The sequence below is a fragment of the Acipenser ruthenus genome, chromosome 26, assembly GCF_902713425.1.
Source record: "Acipenser ruthenus chromosome 26, fAciRut3.2 maternal haplotype, whole genome shotgun sequence".
In the NCBI taxonomy this organism is placed as follows: Eukaryota; Metazoa; Chordata; class Actinopteri; order Acipenseriformes; family Acipenseridae; genus Acipenser; species Acipenser ruthenus.
The window spans coordinates 20,077,129-20,101,347 of record NC_081214.1 but is presented as its reverse complement, the minus strand read 5'-3'; the positions used below and the strand labels follow the sequence as shown (position 1 = coordinate 20,101,347).

The 24,219-nt window shown below is 39.6% G+C and overlaps 1 protein-coding gene across 2 annotated transcripts; it reads right to left on the bottom strand.

Annotated features, from left to right (window-relative positions):
- Positions 1-4,224: 4,224 nt before the first annotated feature.
- LOC117430293 (lysophosphatidic acid receptor 4-like) lies at positions 4,225-22,226 on the bottom strand. 2 transcript variants are annotated; one of them, XM_034050179.3, is made up of 2 exons: positions 21,953-22,226; positions 4,225-7,033 (listed from the first exon to the last, which is right to left on the bottom strand). In XM_034050179.3, exon 2 carries the CDS (start codon positions 6,804-6,806, stop codon positions 5,742-5,744), a length of 1,065 nt encoding a protein of 354 aa, XP_033906070.3. In that variant the 5' UTR covers positions 6,807-7,033; positions 21,953-22,226; the 3' UTR covers positions 4,225-5,741. The 2 variants fall into 2 exon arrangements, with proteins under 2 accessions (XP_033906070.3, XP_033906071.3); XM_034050180.3 differs by lacking the exon at positions 21,953-22,226 and adding an exon at positions 10,823-11,115.
- Between the last annotated feature and the right edge of the window lie 1,993 nt (positions 22,227-24,219).

Genomic DNA, 24,219 nt, shown 5'->3' with positions numbered 1-24,219 from the left:
ACACATCACTAGATGGCGCTGGGATTAACTTCTATAAAGACACTTTGGCTCATCTAGCCTAGGTTTGATATATCTATGGCAGAAAACTAAAACTGACGAGCACCTCTTAACACAGACATATACATGAACAATGGAAAAGATTAGGTTACATAAATATTAAAGCAGAAGATAATCCAGGAGAATGAGGCAAGAGTGATCAGTTTATGCAAAGAAGTGCTGTAGATGCTTCAGCTTGTCTGTAGATACTCCAGGAGCCATAGCTGATCCCAGTGCCTTTTTCAGTGGATGAATCAATCAGTTGTATTATGCAAATCGATGTTTGGGTTAATTGACAGAAAGAAAATGTGTACAACAGGCACTTCATTCAAATTAAAAAAAAAAAAGAAACGGAAATCCTTAAGAATGCAAATGGCAAAATATGCTGTACATTCTAACTTTGCACTCATCACCAGGTCAGTAACAACTACCTACTGTCTAACTGGAACAGCTGTGGAGATTACCCTGGCTTTTCTTGCAATTCTTTCAAATACACCCCCTCCCCCACACTTGCATGGTGCCCCGTTGTATTAGAGGTATTCCAAGTCTCTCCGGGCTTTGTCAGCTGTGTATTTATTTCACTTCCATAGAGCCCCTCAACTATATCAGCCTGACCCAGAAACGCAACTGCCAGATGTGTCTGTCAGTCACCTTCTGATCCCTATAAAAAACAGCTATTGAATTACAAAATAAGTAGAACCCATTCACTGGGGTTCAGGGGGGTGGGAGAGGACTGCAGCTGAGAGCAGTGTTATCTGCTGTCGCATCTAACTGGCAGTGCTGTATTTCTGAGCATCGTTTCTCAGTTTTGGATGCCTTCATGATTGATTTGAGATAACTGAGGCTGTTCTGAGGCACACTTCTATTTGTACTGTATATCCATTCAGAAAGCTGTCATAGGGTAGCGCTTTTAATAAAGGGGTTTTGAGTGTACAAGGAGACTCCTGCATGGATAAAATCCCATACCAAGTGGGAGATTCTGCTATGAATCGGAATCTTCTTTTAATTCAACAAAATAAACTTATGTGCTGCTTTAATTCTTTAATATTTTTTTACACTGTAGCCAGAACAACAACTCAATTACAGACCATATGAAAAGCTTTGGCCTCGATTTCATTTTATTCATGACTTCTACATAACTAAAGTAAATGTTCATTTATTTTCAAACTGTGCTTTTTATATGATCAGTATCAATAACCAAAATGTGTTGTAATAATATTTGAAAAGATACTGCTATGTAAACAAAAGGCTTTCCCTTCCCACCTGGCCAGTAGGTCCGTAGGCAATGACACAGAGTGCTGGGAACATGCCCATTCTGCACTAACAGACTGAAGCTGTCATTATACCCACAGTACAGTTGGGCTGTGTGTCTGCACCCTGGACGCTATCCAGTCACACACAGGAGTGTTTGTAGAGGTTTGCTGTAGTTGCCGGGAGCCAGAGGTCTGGACACAGAGACAGAGCCAGCAACTCAGCCAGGTTCCACAATTTGAAAAATAAATAAATAAACAAATCAATAAGCCAATGAAAATCCCTCACAATATGCCGTCTCACCAACTTCAGTCTAAGCCGCACCAAGATCAAGCAGAAAAGGGCAACAGGCAGACTTTCAAAGCTTTTCTTTCCAGTTGGTACATTTTTGATGTTTTCCAGTTTGTATAAAATAGTAGGCTGTCATAAACAGCTGCAGTTAAAAGACCCCCAAACTAAACTTGTGAATTGTAAACTAAATACATACGAATAATTATAATGATCTGATATTCACTCATAACCTGTGAGTTAGTTAGGAATGTTTTGATGGAATAGTTTAACTTCTATTTTTATGGAAAGGTTCTTCTGAATCCCATAAATCCCAAACTGTGCTGCTAAATGAATAGACCAGAGGTATTGTTGCTCCATGCTATGTTAGCAGTGTGGTGGCCAACAAGCTTACATCTTCCAGCTGGGCAGTATTCTTTCCAGTCAGTGGAAATAGTTACCTCAAAGTCATTCTCCTGTGTCTCAGTATCAGTAAAAAAGGACAGCACCACACGTGTTAAGTACAGTTATAACTGGAAATCTTGAAGAGGGGTTCAAATATTGTAGGTGCAGAACAACACATAGTGCTGTAATAAAAATGAAAACTAAAGTGGTCAGAGAGGGGCAGTGAACATGTCTTTTTAAAAATGTAGGGAATAAGCCTTAAAGATAAATTCTATTAAGCACAGAAGCTGGGAAGTGCTTAACTCCAGCAGAACACTCATAGTCCTTTTGGCAGCTTAGCATTTGAAATGCACAGAGGAACTCAGTAATTAAAATCCACTGCCTAATGAATAATGCTTGCCAAATCTCTCATACCAACATATCTTTAAGAATTAAACCAGCATGACCTAATTAGCAAGATTAAACCCCTCATTCAGTGCAAGGCAATGGCTGATTCATCTACTTGAAAACATTTTAATGAGTACTTGGCTGCAATGGGGTCTACAATCTAAAGCGCCAAAGCATGCTTCCAGCCGTGAAAGTAAACGCACATTCATTAGTTGCATGATTAAAATGAACTAACATCGATTACCAAGTTTATCACCCATTACACGTTAAATAATATTCTATAAAGCAAGTGGACTATTACACAGCAGGTAGAGATAGGGAATATTGGTTTGGAATAACAGGAATAAACATTATTCTGAGCACATTTCTGAGCACTTCTCTCCATTAAAGTCCCCCCTACTTTATTATTATTATTATTATTTATTTCTTAGCAGACGCCCTTATCCAGGGCGACTTACAATCGTAAGCAAATACATTTCAAGTGTTACAGTACAAGTAATACAATAAGAGCAAGATAAATACAATGACTTTGGTTCAAGCAAGTACAAGTGTGACAAAATACAATTCAATAATACAGCAGATAACAGTGACAGTGATAGTTACATCAAAATATGATTAAATACAAAATACTACAGATTAAACACTTGGCAGATTACAGTACTCTGAAGTACAGGATTAAATGCAGTAAAATAGGGGGCAGATAAGAGCAAATAAAGCGCATTTAAGGAACGATGATAGTGCCCCAGGGGAAAAACAGAGGAGTTCTACAGGTGCTGTCTGAAGAGGTGAGTCTTAAGGAGGCGCCGGAATGTGGTCAGGGACTGGGCAGTCCTGACATCTGTAGGAAGGTCATTCCACCACTGCGGAGCGAGGGTGGAGAAGGAGCGGGCTCTGGAGGCAGGGGAGCGTAGCGGAGATAGAGCCAGTCTTCTAGTGCAGGCGGAGCGGAGAGATCGAGTGGGGGTGTAGGGAGAGATGAGGGTCTGGAGGTAGCTTGGTGCAGTCTGGTCAAGGCATCTGTAGGCTAGTACAAGAGTTCCACCTTAATCCCCAGCTTTCATGCAGGGACAGATTTTCAATGGAAACCCATGCAAATTTGGGAAAAGGCTTTTTCTGTATGATGATAAAGCATAGAAATGATTTGAGCATGTTAGGATAGCTCCACTGAGATACAGCATCTAATTGTTAGGGATCTCTTGCTCCCTGTTCTCATGGATTGAAAAATTAGAAGTTTTTGTAAATTTAGCTCTGGCGTTCTTAAGCCTGATGCATACCAGTAGTATTTAATGTCAAAACAAAATAGACAGATCATCAGTGGGACGTCTCATCCAAGGGACTTTTTAAAGCGTTTTTCTTCTAAAACCTCCAAGGAAGTTCACTGGCATTTTTCATTGAATGGAAACCACTTGATAGGAGCTTCTAGGAAGAGTTTTGTTTGGACAGACCTGCTTGGAAATCAAGGCCAAAGTATATGACAGTTTAACAAATTGCAGCAATATGTATAGCGTAGCAGGAGCGATGAGTTGTAAAAACTACACTGGGTGCGTTAAGTAAGTGAGCTGCTCAGAGCAGCTCAGTGAAAGAACGCACTGAAAGGCATGCAGACACCCACAGTGTTCTCTACTGCTGTACAGGGCTAATGAGCAGCGCCTGTCCTTTATAACTTCCTTATCACAGAAATATGACATTCAGAAACCTGCAGTTTTACAATATGAATAAAATTGCATCTGTTTAATAAAAATAAACCTGCGTTGTTAAGGAAATCGAGGAGTTAATGGGCATGACAAGACACAGCTAGGTTTCCAGATAGTGCTTGTTATGAATGTACGGTTTGTTGATAAATACTCAGAAACACAGACTGTCTACTGTCACAAAGAATTTAACAAAAAAGTGCTCTTTTATTCCGAGTTTATGGATATCCACAGTGGGAAAACACTCATCTTTAAATATTTAATCTTCTGCCCGTTTATGAATCCCATTCACAAAATGTAGAGCTCTACAGCATATGCAGCATTAATGTCTTCAATACATCAAAAGCAGTTTATCTACTTTTCTGTTTTAACTTGGGGACACATCATCAACATATATACTTTGTTGCACTTTACACATGCAAATACATATACTGTATATAGCCCACATTTGCTGTTAGGTCTGTTGCTTGTGGAAATCGTTTATTTCAGTGGCAAGTAAATGAGAAACTAGATTCTATGCAAGACACTGCTCTGGGTGTGGGCTGCTGTCCCCAATCAGCTTTCACTGGTTTTGTTTGGGTGGTTCCTCCTTCATAGCAGTTGCCATGGAAACAGCCTTAGTCACACTTTAAGCCACATTGCGCAATAATGTCATGCTTATCTGTATTTCTCAGGGTGTTAACATCTTAAATATTTTTCTTATTGCTGTATGGTATAACATGTTAAAATCATAGCAAAATGAAATCCAAGTGCACTACATTATAAACACTGGGAAAGCACTCACACTGTTAATTGACCATAGTAAACTTCTATGTATGCAATTAGATATTTAATGGTTGAGTAAGACACTTTATACTGTATTTGTTGTGTAATAATCACCTGTAAAAAATACATGAATCACATGCTAGTTCCAGTGAAGTTACAACTTTACTGTACAATGCATTTATTTATAACAGTGCTCTGCAGCATTAAATATTAGCCAAGCATTTATAATCCCCCAATGTTTGTACAGAGATATAGAAATACAGGTCTTTCTAATAGCAACATACACACATGTGCTCAGGCACTAGCAAGTAAACATCTTCTGCATGAGTGGGTTAGCTTAGTACCCTGCTGGCAGCCATCAAACACAGCTCTAAGCTAGAAGGCAGGAGACCTTTAAAGACCTATAAAGTTATTTAGTAAAAAGACTGTCAAAACTTACCATAGGATTACATTTTAATAATGGCAATACCATCCTTAGAACAGCTTACAAATGAACCAAATATCAAAACAAATAATAACAGCGATAAAAGATAATTGATGGGTTCATTTTTAAAAAGACGCTGTAAGTATAGCAGTGCCATAATCAAAATGTAATCCTAGGGTTAGGTTCTTTCAGCATTGTTGTTGTTTTCTGTTAAACACACAATTCTTCAACACATACACATTACTTGGCAGTTCACACACTGCTGTGGTCTTCAATACAACTGAAACTGCATTTGTGACTCAACACTTGTCATACATGGATCTTTACAAAAAGTTAGCAGTTAAAGGGCTTTCCTCATCCCTTTCTCCCTTCCCCAAAGAAAGTTCCTTTTAATGTACTCATTTTGTTTTTGGCCAGGCCTATTTGCTTCTCAGAAAGTCCATCCTGTCTTGTTTTTAATAAATCTTTCCTGTTGTGGAAGAATGGGCCTCACCATCCCTGCTTAACATTTGGGATCAGAACTGTGACTCTAATACTAATTTTCTGCCATTGACTTCTGTCCTGTCAGCTACCACCCCTTCCTCCTGAATGGACGGCAGACTGTCCTTGCTGGAGAGGGGAACCTCGCTCCTGAACGCATTGTCCATCTTGATCTGTACCTTCCCGTGGCTGAAGGACTTCTGGAAGGACTCAGAGGTGAAGTAATAGACAAAAGGGTCGAAGCAGCAGTTGAGGGTGGCGATGCAGAGTGTGATGGGGTAAAAGGTCCGGACGAACCTCTCCAGTCTGCAGCTGGCCACTGCCTGGGAGCGCACCATGGCGTAGAGAAAGAGGATTGAGTTGTAGGGAACGAAGCAGACCACGAAGATAGCCACGTGCACCACAATCATCCGGAGCACACGCTCCTTGTTGGTTCCAATCTGGCAGAGGGTGGCAGGCTTGCGAAGCGTCCGGAGTACCATTGAAGAACAAGCCAGGTTGAGGAGCAGAGGGATAAGGAAGCCAACCAGCTCAATGAAGATCGTGATCTTGGACAGGTATGTCCGCCAGGTTGACTTGGAGAAGCCCTCAAAGCAGGTGGTGCTAGTGTTGGACACATTGGTGGTGGAGAAGAAAGAAACAGAGATCCCACCTCCCAGGACAAGCAGCCAGACCCCGGCACACACAATCCCGGCATTGCACCTGGTTCTTATGGAACGAGAACGGAAAGGGTAGACGATGGCCAGGAAGCGGTCCACACTGATGCATGTAAGGAAGAGCATGCTGCCGTAGATATTGGTGAGAAAGGCCGTCCCTGATACCTTGCAAAGCTCATCTCCAAAGGGCCAGTGGCGGTTCAGGTTGTAGAAGATCTTGAAGGGCAGAGTGAAGACGAAAAGCAAGTCTGAGACAGCCAGGTTGGTCATAAAAAGGGTGGTCTCATTGCGGAGCTTCATGCAGAAGCAGAAGACAAAAAGGGAGGCACAGTTGGTGATCAGTCCGAGGGCAAAGACCACGCTGTAGACAGCCGCGTACAGGTTGTACTTAAAGGAATCATCAATCAGGCAACTGCCACTGCTGCTATTGTTTGTGCTCGCCATCCCAGGTCTCTTGTCAGAGTCTGACTCCTTGAAACCAACCTTCAGTAGCTGTATCCAAAAAGACACCTCAAGAATCGGCACATGACGACCATCATCTTATAAAGGCAGAATATACATGGATCCAAAGCAAACAGGACTACTGTTAAACAGACATTCCTACTCTTAGATATCTTTGAAGAACAACTTTCAGCCTCTCCAACTGCTGTGGTCTGCTGGTTGTCTCTATCCTGCAAGAAAAAAAACAAAAAACAAAGCATGTTAGTAGAGGTGGATTAACCCAGCCACTTTACTGCATTTCCCGTGTTATTGCCTCTGCGAGATCAAAGGCAGTTGGGGCCACCTACATTTCTTATGACCTAGAAATGGCATGGTGGTGGATGCAGCAAGGAAAACTTTTATCATGACCACCAGAGCTAGACCACTTCCTGATGCTAGTTTTAAGGGGTTCAAAGCTGTTTCAAGTGTCTTGTTGCCTCATGCTTCTTTAAAAAGTTCATATGAATGCATTTTGTTGTAGTTTTATGTTACACACTCCATTATTTAGATTTCATACACCATTGAGTTCAACTGATAAGTCAACCCTATTGACCCAATAGCAACCCAAAACATATTCACCAATGCCAAAACTTTAAAAATGGTAAAACAAAATAAAAATATAAATATGTTCATTCATTTACTAAAACTGAAAAGCTGTCAAAACAGAAAAAGATCACTTTTACTGGACCACATGAAATTGTTATTCTAATATTACACTAAATATTATAATACAAATGTGTTAGTAATAAGACATAGTTAAGCAATCATCCCTTAAATCTATAGTTTTAAATGCTTTAATATTTTATACTGATTAAAGATCGACCTAACAAGTAAGTGTGTTGTGTTCAAGTAAATGGACTTTTAAAAAAACATAATTGAAAAATGAAACTTAATGTGAGGAAACTGTCTTGTTTATACTGTTTTGATGTCTAAAAAGTACATTTTGTTTATACTAAAAGTTCACAGTTTTTTTTAAACGCAAGCCTGTGAACGTGAGAGTATCTGAACACCTGTTTTAAGTACTCGCCCACAGGACTACTGACACAAAGACAACTAGTCCTCATTTAGTTTGAATTTGCCTCGAGCAAACTGGCGAGCATTAGTTTCTAACCCTGCATAGCACTTCAGTATCTATACCTTCGTTGATTGTACAATATGCTATCATTTATTCTGGCTGTGTGGTTGTGTATCTTGCTAAACTGTATACCGCATGTCTGTATTTGTGTGTGGTTTGTGTGTGTTGCGCTTGGCTGCATGATGTCGATGCTCACGTGGTTTGCGTGTGTCTGTATATGCATACTTATGGTCGGCCTAGATTTAGATCAACAGTAAGGACTGCAGTACTGTCTGTCCGAAAGCCAGATACTGGAAATGTGACTGTTACAAGAAATTACAAGAGTGTTTAATGAAAAGGAATGACTGCACACATCAAAAGTTTAATGAACTGCCCAGCTCCCATTTTATAAGAAATCACAGCAATTCGGTTACAAGGAGAACTGTCTGTACTAGCTTGCCTGGAACTCCAGCTAAATGATCCTTGGGGGGAAAGGTATCATTTGAAGTTGTGGTGGTCACTGACCCAAATCAGATGACTTGAACTAATCCATTCATTACTTCCATTTAAAAAAAAACGTGTTGTTCTCATGATGCTTGCTTCTAACCAAAACAGCTGTACCACAAAAACGTTGTTAGTTTGAAGTATGTACAAAAATGTGTTATTGTGTGTGATTGAGGGGAAGGAATGAAAGGAATGTTGTTACAATACTGACACAAACGTTCATATTAAAAAAAAAAACACTCAAGCTTATTATTGATATGAGTAAATCAGAGGGAACTGGAATCGGTACCACAGTAGCTATCCCCTAGGCCAGGGTTGTCCAATTACAGTCCTGCAAGGCAATTCCACTCCAGGTTTAACAAGTAAAATTACATATTGAACTACTCCAGGATCTGGATGGAAGTTTAATTGGATCAATGAAACAATTTAGAACAGGGTTGGAACTAATAAGAAAGAATATTTTTTTCTATTGTAACTCCTGCTGGAGAGAAGACAGTTACATCCACCTGTCTATATACTATTAGAATCTGGTTTAGCTAGGGAAAGCTGGAGGTGTCTCCGGTAATATAAGCACATGGAATTGAGTTAGTTTGTCAGTCCTATAGCTGTTAGGGGTGTTGATGGACACCCCCACCGGGTAATCCCATTGAGACTCTGCTGCTAGGCGCCTATACCGTGAAGCACAACAAGAGAGTGACAGAGACATTGATTATCCCTGAGATCCTAGGAATGTCATTCCCCAGCTCCCTTCTTCTACAAGCCTCCCCTCTGTCCCCTTCCTCTCCCTCCCGCTGGGTCAGTATTGCTCTTGTGCAGCTCTTCCTATTTCATACACAGGAAGAGCCACCACATCCCATTTATCAGGACAATACGTACTTATTTTTAAAACGCAAACATGGGCCATGTTTAGTTACAGCAAGCCTTAGGCTTCCATTTTCAGAATGTCATATTCTAAACATGTGCTGCAACATCTAACTGTCTACTTTTCTGTTACCTAATTGCATTTTTTTAATGTGAGGCATAGGGCATCGATGAACATGCAAACTGAATTGTGTGAATGTCTTATTATAAATGTATTATAAAATATTTAAATCATATGATAAACACCTTTGCATTAGCAATTTTAACATCATATGGTGCTGTTGCATATTTATTTTCTATGACTGGATATTTTCCCTTTAGAATGCAACATCTTAAAAACCATGTCAAAAAAACGTTTTATATATATATATATATATATATATATATATATATATATATATGCATGTGTATTTTATAACACTGCTACATGTTGTTTTTTTAAATATATGATATTGACAGGTAAGGTTTTTATTAATATAATTACAATATTTCATATTGGTCAACCATATATATTTTCAAAATGAACCACAGAAAATAATTTAGAAAAAATAAGACCCATACACACTAAAAAATGACAATAAAATGAGAACATGTGGCTGGTACCTTTACAGTTCCTTGACGTGTTGTGATATTTTCAAGTACGCGGATAAAAAGTGGTACACAGCGCACTGCGCTTGCTCGTGCATGCCTAAACAACTTCTAAACAACTTCCACTTAGAAAGCACGGAAGTGGCCATTCAAAACTGGTACGTTATGCTGTTTTCAGTCTTTTTCATCGTTGTTAATGTAATTTATCATATCTTTCCACCATTAAGAAAATAGTATGTGAATATTTATCATGTGCAATACATTGGGTCTTTTTTTTTTTGAGAAACTGATTGTGTTTCCAGTTTAAGTTTGCAAAAACATTATGTGTAATTAATGGTTTGCAAAAAAAAAAAAAACTATAACTAGTGGCAAATAATGTACCTCTGTTTGACAATAGAAAAACACTTCACATCGAAATTGATTGCACCTGTACCAAAATCTCACAGAGCTTTCAATGTGCCAGCGTACCACTTTCTAACATTACATGGGTCAAGCTTTGGTACGCGTACCACATTGTGACGATGTACCACTTTCTAACACTACACCGGTACTATTACTTTTGTCAATGCTGGTAACCCCCACAATATCACCAAACAGTACAGTACATTCTGTAGCTTTAATGTCAGTATGTATGGACAAATTTTATTTAAGGTAAAATAGTGGGAAATGTGCATATTTAACACGTTACTATTAACTATTAACAAAGCTATTAGCTATTAACTTCAACCAAAATACAGAGAAATTCAAATATAACAAAACACATAATAATACTATGTTTGAACAAAAATATAATAATAATAATAATAATAATAATAATAATAATAATAATAATAATAATAATAATAATAATAATAATAATTTTCAGACTTTCCAAAAACTGGTACTGAATCTCCCACCTCACAAAAAATAAAAGAGCGGATTATAATTTTTTCTCCAGTAGTGGTTTGGAACAGCGAAACGTCTATTAACTTACCCCTATACCATTGTTTTAATGGGTTATGGGTCGGAGTCACCGTTAGCTGTCCGCAGATGCTGTACCCTCGTCCAAGTTGTAGTTTTCCATCTCTTTCTTCAGTTAAACTTCACTTAAGCCTTTCTTACTGTTGAGGCAGGACTGGTCAGACAATTGTGCACAACTCAGGTAAATCCAAACGGTGCGCGCAATGTAAATCTATACGTTATATCCCCAGTGTTGTCAACTGTTGCGCTTTGCAACGAGTGTAGTCAACATTTAGGAGCTGTGAGATCTTGTGTGTGTGTGTGTGTGTGTGTGTGCTAAAGCAGCCAAGACAGGAAATGAGACCAGAATAGGTCAGGCGTTTCCTTGAGATGCAAGGAGGATTTCGTTAGGAGCTGGGCTGGTGGGGGGATTTTAGAGACTGAATGGAGCGGCAAAAGAAAATCTATTGGTTGTGGGTTTTCTTTTTTTTTAAATTATTATTATTAATAATACAATATTGCGTAGAGGAAGTGTTCAGTAGGAAATACAGTAACTTATTAATGATTTCTGACTGCATCAGTAGTCACGGTACTATTTTATTTATTCATTTATTTGTTTATTTGTTTAAGTTTTTCATATTTACATAACATTAAACAAAACAACACAAAATTCTATTTTAGTTGAAAAACTTTTCTCTGTCAACCTTATCTTTCAGTAACTCCTTTCTTGCCAAGACAGTGGATAGATAACGTCGGTCGATTACTAGGTAGGTAGATAGCCAATAAATAAACAAGCTTCACTGAACCACACCGGGGTCGTTATGTGGTTAGCGTTTACATACAATACTGTGTAGGTGCTACAGGACTGTTTCTTTGGCTTGCAGTCCACTCATTGTTTTTAAAGGAAGTGTGATCCAGACTTCATTGTAGTTTGTTTGATTGTCTTTAAATCTAACCCAGTTTAGTCTCAGACTCTTTGTTGCCCGTTCCTGGCATTCCTCACAATCGCACGCTATTTAATGAAGAGAGGCCTTTCCTGTCAATGTCACTACAGGTATTTTTCATTATTTTCCCTTTGTTCATCGGAGCAGAATCATACAGAATACAGTTTTGTGTGATGATGATAGTATTGTATTCATGGAGCCTCGACTGGTCTGCCACTTTGAAAACAAGTTTCCTTTAGTTTTGGTGACAAGTACTGTGGTGCACTAGATTGTCCTGTCCCTTACTAATATAACTGGCTGATCAGGCAACTAAAACTGAAGAGCAGCTCCATGATTTATCAGTCATATCCCTTCATGTCACTTGCTTTATCTTTTGCTTTGGAAACAATTCGTGGTTGGGTTTTTTTCAGTTTATATGTGCATTATTACAGGTGGAAAAATAATTAGTCATCAGTAGTCATTTATAGTCAGAAAAAAAAAATTGTTCATTCAAACCAAGAGTCCAAAGCTAGTACTCATCAACTTCATTCAATTGCTGTCTCCTCTAACTGAAGACAACTATCCACTCTTTAATTCAAGGCTCTGATATAAGCATACTATCCACAGTTATTCTAAAACTTTCTTCTCCAAAGCTGTCTTAGAGGTCAACTCCTCCCTTTAACTCTAAAGCTGTCTGGCCCAAAACATTCTATTCAATACAAGGCTGCTTTCCACTATAGTGAGATTCAGAAGCTTCCTGCTGTGTAATAAAAAGCTTTAATAATGGATAGTTTTAAACTCTGGTTTGCTGTTCTTGTTGCTAGTAACATTTTGCAATTAGCTGTACATCAAAAAGGTCAAAAAATAAATGATGTGTTTCAGATTTATCGAAAAAGACAGTAATCCCGGTGTGACTGGAGATGATCTTAATTTCGAAACCCTGTTGGCCTTCCTCATGAAAGGGAAGTTATCCTTGGACTGCAGACACGGTGCTGCTGAATGTACTGTAACATTACAATAGCGCTAGCCCACAGGATGTTCTGGTTTCTGAACACCTTGAACACACTGAAAATAAACTATTCTACAGCTACTGTGTTCTTGAAAAAGATCACTTCACTTGACCCTTTCTCAAATCGGAATGCTTCTCGTTGCTGCACACATTTTATATAACTCAATCTTTGCAATCCACCTCGCCCCCTTTTAAAAAATTAGTAAAAAATAACTGCTTCTGCAGACAGATTTGCAGAGCTCAAAAATCGTATTTTGTAAGACATAATAACCTTTTGCTTATTGTACACAATTGTGTCTGTTTTTAATTCTTTTCCACCAATGGACCTGTCGTGCTTGACACTTGTCAGATGCAATGCCAAATATACTTCCCTTGGCTATCACCAGATGACAGCAACAAGCATTATTTCTCAATAAGATGTCAAACACTTGTTTTTGTCTTAATAAGAACCAGAGACTACATTCAAACAAGTAACATGTTTCTTAACCCTACAATGAAAATACATTTAAAAAATGAAGTGTAACAAACATGTTTTTTGTCACATATCTATTGTCTTTGTGGTCTATATTTCAGAGAGCATACCACAAGGACAGATTTTTATTCTATATAGAAAACAAAGTTTAGCCAGTGGGGGTAAATGCTTAGTAAATCTATCCCAGTGTTGAGCAGTGAGCTCAGGCCTGGAGTCTAGACAGCTGAACAAGGTGGCAAGATGAGATGCTTATCCAATTTCCTTTTGTCCTATCCTTTTAATTCCTTGAAACTTAATTCAGTTTTAGTTAAATGCTTGTGCACATTTCACGTCTACTCATTTATTAGGGTAAATCAGTGGTCTGTACTTGGCCAGCTCAGACCCTTTATCTGAGTATATGTATGCAGTTGGGCTTTGGGTTTATTGGGGAATCCTTGGTGGAATGAAGTCCCGTACCAGTATTCACCAAGTGATGTTCCAGTAGTTTTCTATCAGTACCACTATGAGGGGAAACAGGAATTGAGTGTTTACGCTGAAATCAATTTTATTCATTGCAGGAGCAGGTTTCGAACTCAAGGTAAACAATGGTGAAGAAAGCTGTATCTGGGTACCCATCAAACAGCTTTAAATGATTTGCATTAAAAAGACACGTCATTTCATGTAACACTGCAGGATATTCTGCGAAACACTTTAACCCCTGGGATGCAGGTTTGATTCCCACCAGGGATACCTGTTTGAAATGAGTTTCTGAAGTCCAAGCCTGCTTTGTGCATGTAGATAACCGTCCTACAGACAATTACTCAGCATAAAGTGCTGCTTTCATCCTATGAAGTGACTTAGTATTTCAGCTCTACAGCGCTTATGGGAGACTCCCTCAGGCTAATGACCTCTTATAGCATTGTGGTTAGCGGCAATACATTAGGAAAACAGATTTTGTCCATTAGCCTTCTTTAGGAGAAAATTATTCATGGCACAGTCATTTATGGATACACATGCTTCGTACAGCCCGGCTCTACTGCATTAGTTATTATGAAGCTTTAAACCTCATCTCACCGACAGGGGACTGTATCCATACAGTGTAACACAATTCAAGTATGGTACAGGGGCTTTGTGTTCTATAGCAAGTCCTGGGGGGTTAAACGCAGCAGCACAACACTGCTTTGTTTTATTTTAGTTAGGACGAATCACCCTTGATAAAAATAATAATAATAATACCTTGTCACAGTATTCTAGAGCTCAGAATTGTTTCCTGGTCGACCACAAAAACTCCTCTAAGACATCATAAATTATAATATAAGGCTTAATTGAATTCAGTTAGAAATTCCCCTATTAAAATAAGTGGAGTCTCTCCCCTCAGCCCGGGCTGTGAATTCCTTCAGCTCAACAACTACATGGTGAGTGAGAGCGTCACTGAGGGTAAAGGACAAAGAGCACAGAGCAGGAGACAGGAACACCAGGGGGTGTCACAAACATTAGGAGTCTTGTATCTTTATAAAAACAACCAAAGAAATTTGGGTTTTAGTCATTTCCTGGTATTCTTTGTATGCCTCTGAATTTCAGCCAGCCTACTTTTGCTACGGAATAAACCTGCAGTTCTCAAAGTGGAGGTCTGGACTTTCAGGGAGAAAATGTTTTAGGGTGTCGTGAAACAACCACATCACAGGAATACCACAAGCACAATTCATAATGGCAACGGTGCTTTGTAGTAGGTCTTTTATAGACAATATCTGTCAGTTTAATACTATATGGTTTTTACTTTATTTTTACTATTTTCCTGGTTATACAATCTAGATATTCAATCTTTTTTTATTAGTAATAGTTTTTGTGGATATGTTGTGCCAGACCAAGGTCAGTTTCAAGGAAACATTAATAAAAACAGTTCTAGATATTGAGTCAAAACAATGGGCATTGAATTTACAAGGTTCTAAAGTAATTTTCATTGTAAATGTATTTAAAAAAAAAAAAAAAACACTCTGAGTGGTTTCATAGTAAAATGCTTTAAGTATTAGAAATTCCATTTTATCTGTTTATCCAGTAAATATGTACCTGAGTTGCCAGTTCAGTGGCTTGAGGGACAACTAAAAAGTGTTTTATTGTGTGCATTTCTCTGCCAATATTGGCACTAATTAATTTCTGGCGGAGGTTCATAAACCAGTGCAAAGTATGATGCAGATTTCCTGAGTTTTCTCAGTTGAATTAGTTAGAGAATTGGACTTTGAAAAAAACAAACTTTGAGCTGTTATGTTGTGAAGCTTGGTACAAGTTATCAACAGCTTTGCTTGTATTTATAGCAACTAAAACTGTATTCGTAAAATAACAAATGTATCATATATCAAACGTTTGAGTGGATTCGAGCAAAAATAAAAAGGGCCCAGTACCAGTTTTACTTTGATGCAAATATTCTAAATTGTAAAACACCTTAATAAGCACCCAGTTTGTGTCAAATATGTGCCTAAATAAGAACAAAACAGTTTGGGTCCAGTGGGGTCTCTGTCTACAATACAGGTATATGCATGTAAACGAGGACGTTATCATCACTTGTGCTGCAATCCGTTTGCTGTCCATTTGTTATTTAAACTATGAAATCCATTTAGAAGCTATTTGAAGTCAGTTATTGTGGAGGCGTGCACCCCCACCCACACCACTGCCCCCTGAGCACGCCAGGATGGAGCCTGTGAGTGTTGGAGTCAGAAAGGTTACGATTTCCGTTTCTCAGGGCAAGAATTGCATGGCCTCAGCTCTTATTGACAAGAGCAGTCCAGTCTCTTAGTCATATTGTCATAAAAAAAACCTCCTACTTCAAAAGCTTTTTAACCGCCTTGTAGTGCTTATTTTAGTTTCGTATGCTATGCAGTTCCTCCCAAACGTCCTTGCTAAGCATTTTGAATATTACCACAGTGACTCCAGCAGGGAGACGTCTGCTGATAGTAAACACAGACAATGGCAAATGTTTTCACTAAAAATCTCTCTCAGTGGAGTAAAAGAGTGGCAGTATTTCGACCTGCCATTGTTTAAGATATACCCCAGTCAGTATTAAAAAAAGTAACCTGTGCAATGTGCTCCCCAGTGTTCCTTATTGTTTAATTATTTGAACTTGGGGGTCTCTGTGACTGCAAGAAGCTGTGTGGTTCTTCAGCTTTAGAGATCTGGTGTCCTGATCTAAACCATGGAGATATCCATTTAAATCATTTATTTAGTGCTATAGCCATGCAAACAATGTCCCCCAGTGGTGTCCCGCTTTGTTTGAACCCTGGTTTGGATAGTGAGACTGACCATGTCAGCCCTGGTCTGTGTGCATTAACCACAGTTTAATACTTTTATATTTACAACAGGATTTTAATGTGCTTGTGCTATTTATTTGGTACCTCAATAACAACAAGCACACAAGTACAGTCCTACGCATCAAAAGAAGAGCAACATACACCTGTGCCAGCACAGACAGAGGTTCCTTAGAATTAGTGCACATAATAAGGTCCAGAACATTTATAGGAGTGGGTGGATACAAATCAAAGATCTGGATTGGTGTAACACTGTAGCACGGCTTGATTGTTTATGAACGTGGTGTAGCGGAGTTGTTCTGTCCTGCTTCTGTCAATACAGAACTGCTGATCGCCAAGGCCTGTGCTGACAACCAGAAGGATAAGAGCGAGGAGCTGCTGGAAAGACCGCTTCGGAGACTTCCTGTCGCTGATATGTTTCATTCAACATTTTTAGGCGAAGGATTTATTGGTGCGGTCTGACGCGTACTGTAAACAGAGCAGACATCTCCCAGCTGCAGCCTGCCTCCCCATCTCTCGTTATACATTGATTAGAGGAGGGAGGTGCCTGGCTGATACCCCTGGGTTCAAATTAGGGGAATGTTTCAGAACAAAGGTATCCCCTTCCAAAAGACAGAAACCTTAAGGTTTCCCCATATGCAATTCCCAATTTTTTTTTTTTTTTTTTTTTTTTTTTTTTTTGCTTGACTTTCTTAATCTAGCACTGGTGCTTTCAGTTTGGTCTACTGCCGAGGTTGCTGTGGCCACTGACTGTGTACGAGGTTTCTTTGACAACAGTAGAGAAGCTGGAAGCTTCAATCAGTTCATACATCAGGAAATGGTTGGGAGTTCCACGCTGCCTCAGCAGAGTGGGACTTTATGGTAAAGGAATACTGCAGCTACCAGTCTCTGCTCTAACCGAGGAGTTTAAGTGCGCCAAGGTCAGACTGGAAATGACTTTAGTAGAGTCACGCGATAAATGCGTAAGGGAGGCAGCACCTGTGTTGAAAACTGGAAGAAAGTGGGCGGCAAAGAAAGCTGTGGAAGATGCAAAGGCTGCCCTTCGAATTGGTGATATCATGGGGCAAGTTCAGCATGGAAGAGGGGGTCTTGGTTTCAGTTCAACTCCTCCTACATGGCACAAGGCGGCCCCAGCTCAAAGGAGGAAGCTGGTAGTCAACGAGGTGCAAAAGCAGGAGGAGAGGATGAGGTGTATAAAGGCCATTTCCCAGGCCAAGCAGGGAGAATGGATGAGATGGGAGAGTGTGGAACAACGCAAGATTGGCTGGAAAGACCTATGGTCAATGGAACAGAGCAGGATCAGTTTCCTCATCAGGTCAACATATGATGTTCTCCCATCACCACAGAACCTAAACCTCTGGGTAGGAGAGGATCCCTCATGTCCTTTGTGTTCATCACCTGCAACATTAAGGCACATTTTGACAGGATGTAAGGTGGCTCTTAGCCAAGGACGGTTTACTTGGCGCCATGACCAGGTGCTGCGATGTTTGGCCTTAGCATTGGAAGACAAGCGTAACATGACCAATAAGTTGTCACCTGTTCCATCAAAACATTACACACAAAAGACAACATTCCTCCGCCCAGGAGAGCAACCACCAAGAAAAGGTGTTAAAACCAATTCTCGCCCAGGACAACTGGAAGCTGCTAGAGACTGGAAAATGCTGGCAGATGTTGGTCAACGGCTTATTTTTCCACCTGAGATTGCCACCACTAACCTTCGACCAGATATTGTCTTGTGGTCTGGATCAGCACGCCTTGTTCACCTGGTAGAGTTAACAGTGCCATGGGAGGATGCTGTAGATGAGGCGTATGAGAGGAAGAGACTGCGGTATGCTCAACTAGCCACTGAAGCGGAACAGCGAGGATGGAGAGTTCGGGTTTACCCAGTGGAAGTGGGTTGTCGAGGATTTGTGGCACACTCTACAACCTGGTTTCTCAGAGACGTCGGATTCAGTGGCCAAGAGTTGCGTCGCACAGTGAAGAACTTATCTGAAGCAGCAGAGAGGAGCAGCAACTGGCTGTGGTTGAGACGGAAAGATTCTGGCTGGGGACAGGTAAGTAAGCTGGGCTGAGTTGAGTGGGGGACGGAGGGGGGTGATGCTGGGACGCCAGAATCACCGTCGAGCCCTCTTGAGGTGTCGTGGGCTAGTCGACGAAACACTGAGGATGGAAGGTGCCCACTTGAAAACCCCAGAGATGTACCCTACTTAGCTCAATCCAGACGGTTGTCATGCTGATGCGCTGGGGAGGCCGCACTTTGGTTGATCCCCGGAGCCAGCATCGCAGCCGTTGTGTGTGCTGATGCGCCAGGGAGGCAAAATAAGCTGATCCCTGGAGCCAGCATTACACTTCAGCCATTAACACCAGACAGAAGGATATCTACATCATCATATGGAAGGAAACGTAAATGGATGGAGACACATATGGATCACATTAGTTTACTGTAAAGCTACGTCTTAGTTGGTGCTTATCTTGGCGAGAGCCGAGTTCAAATCAGCATGAAGTTTTAACATCTACTCTCGTGTAATGGAAATCATTAATCATGCGTAATCTCAAAAACAAAGTACTTTTTGTCAGCTCTGGTTAATTCACAGTAGAGTAGGAAATGTACATATTTTGCTTCATTTCATGGGAATTGTGAAAAATTGATCTGTATGTGAACCATTATTATTATTATTATTATTATTATTATTATTATTATTATTATTATTATTATTATTAATAAACCAGTATTTAAGTATTTCTGGGTTGAATACTCCACATTTATTACATATATTTGAGGCTACGTCTCATGTTTTTAGTCATCCTTGCTGGAATTTGTATATCGGATGTGTTCTTTCTGATTTCAGATTGAACTACACACTGTCAAATCATTCACTCTTGTAAATATATCAGATCAAGAAAGCCAATATACAATGCTGTTGTATGGGTTATGCTTCCGTTTCAAAGATATTCCCTCTTCTTTTGCTGTGTGGTATGGCATTATTTAAGTGTGAGGCTGGCCCCTTGATGCACAACTAATCGTAACTTGACACTGTGAACAATGTGTCTCCCAAGTCCTGCAAATCTTTCTCAGAGCATCCATTTAGGGAAATACATCAAACTGATCTCCTTGTCTAATGTCAGACCTGGAATCGTGGTCAAAGGCCAACTGCCATGTTGTGAGGACGACCTGGTATTACATTGACCAGTAACCATGGGAATGAGAGAGGTGGGGGCTGAAGAATTACATGAGCAGTAAACAAGTTCCAGATTACAATCTGGGTCCCCCCCCCAGTATGGGAATAAACACAGAACAGTGCACGCTCGCATGACTATTCTCACAGCATCGGCAGCCTTTGAGACTGTAGCCCTTCCTGCATTTACAGACCATAGGCCATGTTTCATTTAGGTCTGGTCATGCTCCTTTTCCAAAATCCGGCTACACTGTACTTTCATGTTAATCCTTCCAGGTGTGTTTGGGTAACACTAATCTGATCATGTGCATGGTGTTTCAGTTGGTGCCTTGTGGGATCACTCAAGATGTGAGTGCAACACCCCACAACTTTTAAAGGTGACTTTTTAGGGTGCATTTCCATTATTTTCTGTGCTGGTTAAAAGCATGTTGTGCTAATGTTAGCACTCTGTAGCTTCACACCAAAGACGCCCTTAAAACCTCCACAGACATCCCATGACTAACACAGACCACACCTGAACTGAACTAGAAGTTCATAAATGTCTTGGGACAGAAGGGATTTTGTATAATATTTTTTAATATTTCAGTTAATTTTACCAAATATGATTAGGCCTCACATTTTCTTATAAGATTCTGACTTTATGGTAAACATGTATGTGATGTCATTTTTTATTGCAAAAAGTTCTTGGAAATAGTTCCATCTTGCACGTCCGATAAAAGTCATAGGAAAAGCAGTGATTGGTTACTTAGGTGAGCCAATGAGTGAGGACTCCCAGACAACACTGGTTCTCCTTTCCTGTAACCAGTCGCCGCTTTTCCTAATAGTTCATATTAGGTAGGATTTACTGGAATGTATTTGTTAGATCTGTGTCCTGTAAAGTCAAAGGAAACCACAGAAGAAGGACCTCATTGACCTGACCCCATGCTCCCTCAGAAAAAGTCACTTCCTTGAAAAGGCACACAACCTACAAAGGCTATCAATGACCAGTGCTTGAGCACATTCATTGCACAATACTTGTATGTACACTAATCTAATGTATTTGATCGCATTTAAGGACAATGTGACATGGGACTGTCAAGGTTTTGCACAGTATGGTTTCAAAAGGAAAGTGCTCTAAAATGGGACAAACACAGCATTGAGCAGAGGATCACTGTACAATTTGATCATGCAATCTAATTCTCAAAGGGGCTTGCGTTATGGAATGCAATGTATTGTGCTTGTAGAAATTCTATTGCACTGTTGATGCTACTGTATATCCAGAAAACTGTCTGGTTTAACAATGTATGTTTTACTTGGCTTTGGGGTATAGTACAGTACTCGGTGGGTATAGTACTAGTTTCCTCAAGATTAGTCTCAGGAGTCATGCACACTTTAGTTTAGGGATCCGTTATAAGTGGTTCTTGTGGAATAAGTTTAAATTGTTTACAAATAATATATTTTAAACAGTTTTATGCGCATTCTGTGGTATCAAGAGAAGCACAAGGCATATGTTTAACTGCACATACCAGATGGAGGCTGGGTCCAAATCGATGTCCTTGAGTTTCCCCGGGTCCCTCTGGACCAGTGTTTTTTTTATCCCATCATGCTCTGGGTTCAGCAGTATCAGTATCCACTAGCGCATCATACAACACTGCCTGTCACACGTAATGATTTATAATAGGAGCCAGATGACCCTGCCTGTTCACCACAATCCCTCCCTGCAGCAGGCACTGGTGGGCACTGCCAGCGGATAGCCTGCACCCAATCCGATCAAGCAGGGGTGTGCCAGATACGTTCTGGAGAACTTTTTAAAAAGAACTGTGGCTAAATGAGAACCCAGTACTTAGAAAACTAGGAATAAATAGTGCTGGCTAATGGAAATATACAATATATGTGGGTGTCATTGGCAAAAAGAGGTCACATTTGTGCACATGCAGAAAAATCCCTCAAATAGCAATAAAAAGTTCAGCAAAGCTAATAACTTGTAATGCTTATTATTCAGTTGAAGAGTCAGTGTGTCTCTTGGGGGTATAATTGGATTTAACTAAATGTTTTAAAATTGCAGCTGTTCAAAGATTTTTATTTTAAGAAAGGACAGAATGATATTGCTACAGGAGACCTAATCGAACTGTTTTGCTGTAGAACTGCTGCTAACCCAGAGCATAATCTTCCAGAGCTGTCTTTCTGTTCCTGCATCATCTTGGCACTATTAGGCAAGCCCACAGTTGTGCTTGCTGGCTGTCTTTCCAAAAAATAGTAAAGCAACAGCTAACACAGAATCAATTGTTTTTAAAGCTCAGGCAAAGAAAACTGAAAGCAAGACTTACCTAACTGGGATGTCTCTCTTGCCTCGCTCCATGTGCCTCAGCAGCTGAGCAGCACAGTCGGTAGCTCTGAAATTGTGCCTTCCCAGCTCTTTCTAATTCACTCCCAGAAGTTTTCAATCAATGCTGGCTTTGTGGATCCCGTAGTTTCAAAGGAGCTGGGGAAGCCAAAGCACACTGCCGGAGGAACGCTGTAGGAGTGAGGGAAGAGAACTGGCTGTCTTCATGAACAGACGCTGTGCAGGGATCCTGTGGCAGGACAGTGAGGTCATCATCCCTCTGTAACTCAACCCTTGGCCAATCTACCAGCAGGACTGGCTGCGGAACTGAACTGGGATTGGATGCTTCAAATTCCCCCCACCAATCCCGTATAAGTGCACTTATATGCACTCTTTTATCCTGTGTTTAAAGATGTTTTTAATCATTAATTTTCCCTGTTCCCAGTAGTTCACATTTTTTCCAAGGAAACCTCCACATGTTAGCACTGCACAGCTGTCCAGACAATATAATGATGGTAGCATAAACTGTTGATTTTGTTACATTTGTCCTTTGTTTAATGTCAGCTGGTGAGAATATTTCAAATAAATCAATGTAGTATCAATTATCATATATTTGATCACTTTTATTAAATACACCTATCATAAATAGGTGTATTTAATGTATCAGTAATACAGATAATATTCCCAAAACTCTGTATTGATGAATTAAGTAAACACACATCTTGATTCACAAAATGGATAGAAATGCTGTAACGCAATGCTGAGCACTGACAGCTGTTTAGCATCTGCAAAATGCTTTTCATATTTTCTTCATTGCCTCATGAAGTTTAATTTGTATTTTCTTTTAAATACAGTTTTCTACAAAAATCCATGCTGAACACAACACATAAAGGTCTTGGCATTTGCCGGTAATGACCTGTGAGCCTGTTTTCCTTGTTGTTTTGTTCATTTTCTAAATATCTGAGTTCTCAGGAATTAGCAGGTGTCTGAACAGTCACATATACATTATTATATATCTGACAAACATGGACCCACCTAAATGGAACATTTGAATGGGAGCTCTGTCTGAATACAGCACCTATAATTGCAACTGGCATTCTGGGACCTAAAAGTAAAATTTCACAGCAGAAAAGTGTCTGTTGTTTCTATTTTTAGAAATGTACATATTTTTATAACTTTACTCAGGCATGATGGGATAGGAGCAGTGGTCCTAAACTGTGGCTGATGTCAAAATAGGTTTTCATTCAAATCCATTATTGAGGCAGTTCGGGATATACTGTTTTCTGTGCTGGTCTTTGTTTGGTACACCTGACTGCAGGTATGAAATGTTTCAAGTCCGCCATACTTCTGTGTGTGCTGACATAACCCTTTACCAGCAGGAACTGGTAAGTCAACCCTGCAATGAACTCATTCCTGAGCCAAAGGGTTATGAGATAACAGCCTGCTTTAAGTGTCCCAGATATTTAATCTCAGTTTCTGATGTGGTCTGACCTCTGATGCTATGCTGTGTTGGTCTTGGTCATTACTTGAATATGGAGATAAGTATAACATGAGTGGTGTTTGTGGCTTTGTAGAAATAACTATAGAAGTCAACCAGACTGCTACATTTATATAGTTGGTATATGTGTGGAGTGGAAATCTGGCTCTTTGAGTAAATATGATTGCGTGGATGGGGAGATTCATTCTGTCAACCTATCGTCCTCTCCAGTCTGATCTTTTTACTGCATACTGAAGAGTTGTTGTTGAAACATTTGTCTAAATATATATTTTTTTTTACTTCCGATGGTATCATGTAGCCTTTATAAATCAAGGATTGTTTTCAGATCAAGATAAAAATATGACTGCTCAAGAAATCATGCGTGCCAGTCTCTCTCTCTCTCTCTCTCTCTCTCTCTCTCTCTCTCTCTCTCTCTCTCTCTCTCTCTCTCTCTCTCTCTCTCATTTATAACAATTATCAGAAACCCTTCACAGTATCCCTACTTCAGCAACTAACACTAATTGGCTGTGTATCTTAGCAACAGATTCTGGAAGGCCTAATTAACGTCACCTACAGTGAACGAAGGCCCCAGGCCCAGTCTAAATAGATGTTGCTGACCCTTGTACAATTAAGATCAGCCTCCAATACAAATGAAGCATTGTTTTTAATGCAATGAAATATATATATATATATATATATATATATATATATATATATATATATATATATATATATATATATATATATATATATATATATATATGCATATGTAGTGCATATATATGCACTGTAAT

Coding starts and splice junctions, on each gene's coding strand:
- LOC117430293 (XM_034050179.3), bottom strand. CDS start 6,806: ATGGCGAGCACAAACAATAGCAGCAGTGGCAGTTGCCTGATTGATGAT.